The following is a 9,554-nucleotide window of genomic DNA, read 5'->3' as shown; positions in this document are numbered from 1 at the left end:
GGGTGGCCGGGCGGGGCGGCGGCGGCGACCTTCGCGTCCGCGTGCGCTTCCTGCGCCCCGAGGCCGCGCGCCCGCTTCCTTCCGATGCGCGCCGCCCCGCGGACGGAGGTCTCTGCCCTCCGGGTCTGGCGTTTGTCTGGGGCGAGGGCGGCTCGCGAGGGCTGTGCGCTCCCGGAATCCTGCGGGTCGCCCGGGCCTCGCTGGCACCCCGCCCTCCAGCTGGGACTTCGTCCGAGTGGGGGACGGGCCCTTCCTGTCACCGGGAGCTGAGCGCCGCGGCAGCCGTGGAGCAGCCGTGCGGCGCGAGTCCTCCGGGCTCTGAGCGAGTTCTGGCCTCGCGGGCGCCGTGGAGACCCGGTCCTGGAGGCCGCTGCGGAGCGAGGAGCGCTGGGAATTGGGATTATTTCCTGGAAAGGACTTCGACGTTTTTTCAAACTTAGAAGAGACGGATGTATGAATATGATGGTTTCCGTTTTGGAAGTGCCCACTTTCAGTGTGGTAGTGCTTGATTTTTAAACCCCAGAACAGCGCAGCTGGGCTGGTGTCTAGGGAATGGTGACGTAGGCCTAAAGACAATCCTTCTCCAGAGTTTGTGTGTTCTGTTCATGCGAGAGTGTGCCGCTCTCCTCCCTGATGTGCATGTGCAAAACTCAGCCTCATTTTCGTCTTTGGAAACTTTTTTTTCTTTCTGTGTTCTTTGGTGAAAATGATAATGGAACCGCGGCGTGGGGAGAGCAACGTAATTCTTCGCAGTCCATGGACCCAGCGAGCAGACGTCTCTCCGCAGTAGTTGCTGTGCGGTGTTCATGTGTGATGTTCAGAATACCGAGTGTGCACACATGTACATACTTTAAGTATAGCAAAAGAGTTTAAGCAGAGTGCCATTTTCTTCACCATTTATTTTTGTTTAATTGCTTATATTGGTTTTTATTTTTTAATAGTGCGTTTCTGATACATAATGATTGTATTCTTTTTGGCGAGTTGGTGTGCGTATATGACACGTCCTGTTTTCAATCCTTCCCTCTACATCCCTTAATCCCCTTCCCATGTGACAAGTCTGTTTTCCCGTTTCTTATTGTCTGTCCTTCGTTTTGCTCTTTATTAGTAGCTCAGATAGACAGAAAGCTAACTGCAGAGAAAATGCCCAGCATGAGAGTTATTATAAAACTGCCATGTTTTTGTAAAGGCCTAAAATTGAGATATTTCTCGAAAATAACAGTACAGGAGTCCTTGTTGTTGGCCACTGATGGATGACAGTGAGTCTGCTGAGGTTTGGGGGAGGTGTTGTTAAACTTAACCTATTGAGTGATTCTGTGAGCAAATGAATGAACATTCTAATTTTTAGTGTTCTTTTATTTGGAGCTTTGTAAGATTCTGCAGGTAGTCTACGGCTATACCACCCTTGTCTTAAGATTCTGCAGATATTTTACATGTATTTTGTCACTGTATTTTCTAATTTAAGAAAAGCATTTACCAAACTTTCAGATTAAACTGAAGTAGCCAGTGGAATGGAACTTTAACATTCTTGTCCATTAAATAATCTTTGGGGAGGAGGAACAGGTACAGAAATGAAGAGTTAGAGATGATTTTTTTTAAACTAATACTTAAATCATGTTTTTCTTTTTGTCACCTTGTAATTTTCAAAAATAAACTTTTAATATTTTGAAGCATTTGAAGCTTCTATTATAGACCACAAATCTAAGGAAGGGAAGCTGTTAAGATGTGTGTGGTGCCATGCTTTGTATGTACCTGGCGCAGTTAGACCAATATATTACAGCTTGAGGTAAGTAGAAGAATTTTTTTTAATGTATTTGGTCCAGGGTCTAGAGGGTCTCACTGCAGAGATCGGACTCCTAGTGATCCTCTTGCTTTCAGCCTCCCAAGCGCTGGGATTACAGATGTGTACCACCTGGAGGGCTCTATCACCTTCACAGCGTGCGTGCGCTGGGGGCAGGACTGCATGGCACTCCCGGGATCAAACCCGGGCTCCCTGCACCTGCCTGAGCAGGCGCTTAATCTGCTGAGCTGCTTGGACGGCCCTAGCTTTGCTTTTAAAGATCACATATAATTGTTTTTCTGAGGATGCCACTTTGAAATTTTCTTTGGCTATTGGTTAATGGGAAGGAAATTGAGCTGAGAAAATCAAGCGTTTTTTAAAGCTATTAATTTGCAGCAGTGTAGCCCACAGATTTTTTTTCTTAAACATAGTTGTAAAAACTTTAGGCCAAAAGAAGTTCACATTTTCCACTACTGGGGCAGCAGTATTTACAGCAAAGCACTTTTGTGAATATGAAATTGTGGTGTAAAGCTCAAAAGAACCATTTCTTAGACTCTAAAAGGAAGAAACCTTCTGATAAGAATCTTTTTTCCTTCCCCTCCAACCTTCAGAACAATGCACTCTAGGGGCCTCACCATTTTTTTCTTTGCAGACTGTCTCAGGTACACAGCTTTCACTTACCTCTCCTGAGCACAGGTCCCCATTTTTCTCTATTGGTAATCTTCACAGGAGACAACTGACTAGATGAGTTCAAGTGGAGCCTATCCAAAAGTAACTCTGTAGACTCCCTTTTCTGGCCCACTAACAGGGGACTCTAGCACGTGCTCATTTTTCTCCCTTACTCCCCTTGTTCGCTGTCCAGGATTCGTATTCCGCCTAGTACTGGGGGTTGAACCCAAGGGCTTCTCACATGCAAGACGCTCTGCTACTGAGCTACATCCCCAACCCTTTTTATTTTTTAAAAATAAAGCCTTGCTAAATTGGCCAGGCGGGCCTCAGACTTCTCCCCCTTCTGCCTTAGCCTCCATGGTGGCTGATTACAGGTGTATGCCACCATGTCTGTCTGTTGGATTTTTAACTTGTCTGCCCTTTACCTTACGGATCCAGATTTTGTCTCTTCCATCATCAAGATGTTTTGGGTACAAATAATTCATTTTTTTCTTGAAAATTTAGTTCATTTATATTAATACTTGGCTTATTTTCAGATTATTACATTGTTTAATGACAAAATGTTCCTGTACAAAGAAAACAACTTTATTTTGTGACATCAGTTAAGGAAGGAAAAAAAAAAAAAAAAGGAAAACTGAGGTTAGAAAACGTGTCATTATCTTTTCTTTGCTTTTTAAATTGTATATGCCACTGTTATGTTTACAAAGTTCCTAGACTAAAAGTTTCCTCCAGTTACCTTGTATGTAAGCTGTTGATTTCCTGGTCTTAATATTTTCGTAGCTGGATCTTCTGTTTCCTCGTAAGGAACCCGGAGTTGAAGTGGCATTCACAGCCCTGTAGTCCATTCTAACCTAAATAATGCTGACATGTCCAGTGCATCAGTATATAGTCATGCTGTGAAATCAAAGAGACTTGTGTTCGAGGCCATGTCTAGCGCCTCGAGTAAGCTATTTTATCTCTGCTGTTTCCTCTGAAGCTTGAGGACCTAGTAGTACTGCTTTGGTTAGATGATGATTGTTCTCGGTGTCCGTCATGGAGATGCTTTTCTGTGCTCAAGACATCTTGGTCCTTTTGAGCGTCAGTACTGCTCCCAAGTCTGTCCCCTTTTTTAATTAAGAATGTGACTCATCTCTGACGATTTTGTTCAGATCCCAAGACCAGTTCAGTTTAATCTTCTAAACTCTAGTATACATCATCTAATGTATCATTAAATTCAGTTTTGCTTATTCCCTAAATATGGAAACGTTCCATTTAGCGTTCGGCAGAAACCTGCCGGTGATGCGTGAGTAGAGCGGCTCCCTAATGCATGGACAAAAATACCACGAATTCGTAGAATTAGGTTTTGTGAGAAGAGAGGTAGCATATAATGGCAGGTTTTTGAAGAAAAATGTAGTTGCCTAAATTTTTCATTGCTAACTAGTGCTGCCAGTTTTAAGGTTATAGAACTGTAGATGGTCAGAGGGAGAGTCCGGTGCTCTTTGAAGTCCAAGGGCTGTTGGCTAGGACTCACTTGCTGAGTGGTTTACAGTTTGTGTGCTTGCCCTTCACTGTGCAAGCGTAACCTGTTTTCACAAACTGCAGGTTTATACATGCAATATAAATTGCCATTGTATTTTATCATGTGTTGTGTTGTTACTAACTAGGAAGTACATTCAACCAGTAGGCTGTCGATTTAGGAAATCTGCTAGTTTCTGTAGATGAGCAGTGCCGCACCCACTCCTTCCCCAGCAGGACTTGAATAGCTGCTGTAACACTGGTAGAGTTCTTCAAACTGCACGTCCAAGCACATTTGTAGTGTATTTTCTTGCATTGGGGAGCTAGTTCTACATAAAAGAAGGTTAGGTTAATGTATAGGGTATTGTACTTCAGTGTAATATCAAAGAGATTCAGAAATAATTTTCAGGGTTGAAAAACATGATAGCAAAATTTGGCTAGTGGTTCTATGCTCTGATCTAAAAGGCTCATTAGTCTGCAACAGTCACTTATTCCAGAGGATCTGCACATATCAAAGAAAACAGTCTTTGTATTGACAGATTCCATAAAAATAGTCAGAAGATGTAAAAATAAAAGGGAAAATTTCACAAATTTTGAAGATTAGATATACAGTCTCTCAACATTCTTGCTCACAAGACGTGCTTGTGAACCAAGCACGGGGGTTTATGTGCAGTACCAGCCCTCAGGAGGCTGGGGCAGGAGGCTTGCTGGGAGTCAGGGCCCCCAGTCTAGGTTACAGAGTACATTTGGAGCCAGCCTAAACTGCACAGCAAGACCCTGTCTCAAAAAAACAAGCAAGAAGGTTCTGTTGTGTTTAACTATGAAATCTAATGGCTGAGAACTTTCCTTGCATATTTGAGTACACAATGAAAATTTGAAAATTAACAATAATTTTTGAAAACTCTCTCTAATGTTAGTTTACCAAACAAGTTGAATATCCCTTATATAGAATGCTTAGGACTAGAGTTGTTGTAAACTTTGAAGTTTTTCAGATTTTGGAGTATTTGCTTGTACATAATCAGATATTTTGAGAGTGGTACTCAGTCTAAACACAGACTTCACATATATTTTATATATACCTTATTCACATAACAAGTAATTCTTTACAATGTTTTTAGTAATTTCTGTATGAAACTATTTCATTATATGGTATAAATTCACATTTTGCAGCCTTTTAATTTTGTGTTTTCAAATCAGAGATACTTAACTGATACTTTCCCTGGAACGATAAGAAGATGAGAGATTTTAAAAAAGATTAGGCGTGACCCTTGGAGTGAAGTGATACACACTTAGCACCAAGTGTAAAAGTACTGGGGACTTTCAAGAAGGAGCATTGCTATTCTTCCAAATATTAAGGATTATGAGATTGGTAAAAGCCTTTGGGTGTCAGAGAAAGTGACAGGAAGCAAATCCTAGTATCCAGCAGGCACTTTAACACATACATTTTCAGGTAATTGTCATAATCTTGTTATGTCCAGAATACAGTCTGGGAAATAGTAGATTAGAGGTCATTTAGTGGCCTTCCAGAGAGCAATTTTAGGCAGGCGCGGTGGTGCACACTTCAAAGGGAGGCTGAGACAGGAGGACCAGAAGTTTGAGTTTCACCTAGAAAATCTAGCGAAGTGCTGTGTCAAAGAGTTGGGATGTAGCTTAGTGGTAGAGGCTCCACTTGTGGATGAGGCTGGAAGGTCTGTTCCTTTTAGTATAAAAAGAACGGGAGAAAAGGCTACCCAGGTGACTTGGATGTGCAGCCTGCAGTGAGTCTTGCTGTATTAGGTGGTCAGTGAATGAATAAATAATTTGACTAAAATACAAATTATTCTTGAAAAAATTGATAGTGAAGCAAAGAAAAATACATTTTCCTAGTTTATGTTTTCCTACTGTTTCATTTTAAGGATTTTTGTGGTGGTTTTTCTGTATTTAGGGCAGAATACAGGGTCTCACTACATAGATATGAGACTTGTAGTGATTCTCCTGTTTTCAGCCTCCCAAGCGCTGGGGTACAGGAGCCCCCCACCATGCCCAGTCTCAGTCACCCTTGCGGTACGCCCCAAGGGGCAGGGCCAGCACAGCAGGTTGGGCTTCAGCCATGGCTGGCTGCTGCACTCTCAGGCCAGCCCTAAGGATTTGTTTTTTAAGAGAAAATTGAGGGCCAGGGAGATGGCTCAGTAGAACAAGCACTTGCCTGGCAAGACAAGGGCCTGAGTTCAATCCCTGGTTCCGCCAAAAAAAAAAAAGAGAGAGAGAGAGAGAAAATTGAGAAATATTTTCATCTGTGAGAAATGATGTCAGAGAAGAGAAAGAAATTGAAATGTAAAATTGAATAGTTTATATAACCTGTTCTTTTTCACTTGATGCCTTTTTAGGGTTCATGTATTTAATGTCTTAAACACATAAAATATCTTTAAAGAATAGCTGTTCAGTAGATGATGTAGATTATAGGTTTTATTTTTAATTAACATTCAAAATGATTATAAAGAAAAATTTTCTAAGGAAAACTTAAAACACATGACAACTATTAAGTATGTTCAGTGAATTGACTATGAACATATGGTATAAATTTCAAGGAAGTCTTTTTTTCTTTTTTACTGACTTTTTTTTTTTTTTTTTTTCAGAACCAGGGATTGAACACAGGCCTTTGCGCTTGCCAGGGAAGCACTTACTCTACTGAGCCATCTCCCTAGCCCATTACTGACAGTTTTCAGAAAGAGAATTTTTGTTTTTTTCATTTATAAATTCATTCATTTCGGGGGCCTGCCCCGTAGCTCAGTTCTTTAAGTGGCTGCTTCAACAAAGCAGTCAGGCTCCGGTTGCTTTGGTTCGATCCCCACAACACAAGACAGCCAGTCATGCCTTGAAGGCATTCAAAAAAAAAAAATTCATTCATTTCCTAGACACTGTTGGCCGTGGGAAACTTCGCTGTAACGACGTTCATGCTTGGTCTTAACTGATTGTTTGAATCTCGTATGACATAAAGAATTAGTACTCAGACTTTCAAACCCTAAACAACCTCAGTAGCTCCAGTCTTTGAAAGGTTGGCAATTTATGTTATAAAACAAAAACTATATAATAACAGTACATTCTCCTAGACTACATCTAGCTGAGTAAACCCCTCTTGCTTTTCTCTAGAGAATTTAACTTGGATTCCTCACTGTGGCAACTTGAAGCTTTACGTAAAGGTACTTTGGGTTTTTTTCCATAATTGCATTGAGAAATAGCAATGAGACAGTTTCAAATCAAATTAGTAGGACAGTTTCAATAATTAATACATAGCATATTGTTTTCTTAGTGGTTATAGTAAGAGAATTTTTACAGTTAGAGGAAGCAACTTCAAATAATTCTTACAGTTGAAGTAGAAACATGCATAGTAGTTCCTTTACTACCAATTTGTAAGGCAGTGACCCTTTTTGATGTCAGACCTTGAAAATTGAGTAGAACCTGATTTTGTACTCACATTTTGTGCGTACAGTTCCTTCTAGGGCTTGGGTTGTGTATGTGGTCTCTCCTCAGGATCCCCTGGGAGGGTTTTCTAAAGTATAGATGCCTGGATTCCAGTTCCTGGCAGTTGCTTTTGTAGGTCTGGGATGGAGCTTGGGAGTCTATGGGGGGTTTATTTTTTTATGTTTTCGGAAGCTTTTCAGGTGACTGTGGTAGGCTTCCATATTTCAGCAGTTCCTGTCCTTATTAATGAATTTCTCCACGTGGAAACTGTAGGCATCATGGGTAGCGTGCTAAGATGAAATACAGATGTTTAGATACATTTGTATTTAAGATAAGCAGTGAATCATTTTAAATGTAGCTGTTCTCCATGTTGTGTCTTTGAACTGCTGAAGAGTAGTGGGCTGTTCACCTCTAAATTTAGGTTCCAGGTGGCTATTTTTTGTGGTGTGTGTATATGCATTTCTGGGCAATACATTGTGTACTTTTTACGCTTGATAGGCTGCTTTCTAACCACTCAAACTAGGACTCCATTTCCTGCTGTGATTGACAGCGTTTTATTAATCACTTATACTTAACAGCTCTCTGCTAAGGGAGACCCAGTTTACTGTACAGAACTACACAGGTTATACTTGGGAAGAGAGAAAGGGCAAGGGGGGATTTGGGGAGCAGACTTTATAGTATCCAACGGATTGGTGATGCCTGGTTCCTGAGGGAAGAAATGCTTGGCTTGTTCTGGTAGTTATGTGGACTGGAAGGAACTGAGTTGTGCTACTTAGGGCTAAGTAGAAACAGTGTCTGTTCATGTGATAAGTCAGGTTGTTTGACTTAGAGATCTTATCTGTGGTTGAAGAGTTGAGAGGGCCTTAGTTTTAGGCTACATCCACAGGTCTCAATGTTTTATCAAAGATTTTGGTAATGATCATTGTAATACATAATATATCAAGGTGTTTATAGTATGGAAATCTTCCTTTCTATATGACCACTTCTGCTGATAACTTGCAGTACACAAACGGTGTCAAGGTAATACATAGGGGGTTGTGTGTAGGCACGAAAGACAAGAATCGTTGAGCGACTGAGTGGCGTGGTAAGGCTTCACTGCTGTGTGTGTGGGGAAGGAGTGGATAGGTTGTTGCGGTAGGAAAGTAGCGGAGACCTGGAAAGGTAATAGCTGTGGTTGGAGTACTTGCTCTGTGCCAAGTGTTTTTCTCATCGTAGTGACTCATTTTCTGAAGTTGAAGAAACCGAATTAGTTTGCCTAAGGTCATGCAGGCAGTGTAGCTGTAGTATGATTTCATGCAATCTTCTTAAGAGTTTATGCTGGTAAGAGTTGCATATTATAGTCTTGGAAGAGCCTTGATGTCATACTAAATACTTGATCTGTATCTTGTTGGCAGTGGGGTACCTTTGGATAATTTTAAGTGAGAAAGAATTACGTTTGTATCAAAGGTCACTGGTCGTGTAACTATGGGAGAGAAGGAAGAAAATGCAGTGATTTATAGAGATTGTGCTAATAATTTGATCAAGAACAAAAAGGAGTAGATGTGGGTTGAGATAGTCCAAGATACATTTGAGGCGCTTTATTACAGTTAGAAAATTAGATACTGGTCATGAGAGGTTGTGATGGGATATATGTAAGAACTACCTTGTGGTGATACTAGAGGCAATGGAATAGAGTGAGATTACCCCGAGATTTCTTTTGTCTCCAGCCTGTCTTCTGAATCGGCATAGAGAGATACTGCTACTGTCATTGGCGGCAACTATGTAAAATGCCCCAGACTTAATATTGTGAAGATTTGATTCAAATCCTGGTTTATCTCTGCTTTCTCTTCCGTAGATTAGGCATACCATAGTGATAGCTGTGCCGAAGAATACTAGCACAGGTAATGTTGCGTCTAGTAGGATCAGGGGTTCAAAAGGTAAAAAGTGATGCCCCGCATTTCCCTTAGCTTTGCCTTTTTAAAAACTTGGGCTACAGGATCAGTGACGGGAGTCTTGCTTAGTGTGCGTGGCATGCTGTGTTCAATCCACAGCACCAATTAATACATAAATAAGGGTTATTGTTTTGAAAGAAACCAGCCGAGGGCTGGAGAGATGGCTCAGTGGTCTAAAGCACCTACTTAGAACAAGCTTGGCAAGGCATCAGGGACCGCGGTTCAATCCCCCAGCACCACAT

At 41.4% G+C, this 9,554-nt stretch overlaps 1 protein-coding gene across 1 annotated transcript in view; it reads left to right on the top strand.

Moving 5' to 3' along the window:
- Nucleotides 1-3,312: 3,312 nt before the first annotated feature.
- The window catches only part of Capza2 (capping actin protein of muscle Z-line alpha subunit 2), a gene marked incomplete at its 3' end in the record, with an annotated part of 48,209 nt that continues 41,967 nt past the window's right edge, over nucleotides 3,313-9,554 (top strand). The window contains exons 1-2 of the mRNA XM_012517755.1: nucleotides 3,313-3,388; nucleotides 7,070-7,119. Coding sequence (XP_012373209.1) covers nucleotides 3,313-3,388; nucleotides 7,070-7,119 — 126 coding nt within the window. The remainder of the gene's footprint in view (nucleotides 3,389-7,069; nucleotides 7,120-9,554) is intronic.

The sequence above is a fragment of the Octodon degus genome, unplaced genomic scaffold (assembly GCF_000260255.1).
Source record: "Octodon degus isolate 3935 unplaced genomic scaffold, OctDeg1.0 scaffold00213, whole genome shotgun sequence".
Taxonomy (NCBI): Eukaryota; Metazoa; Chordata; class Mammalia; order Rodentia; family Octodontidae; genus Octodon; species Octodon degus.
The sequence above is the reverse complement of the archived record's forward strand: the minus strand, read 5'-3'. Positions and strand labels throughout refer to the sequence as shown.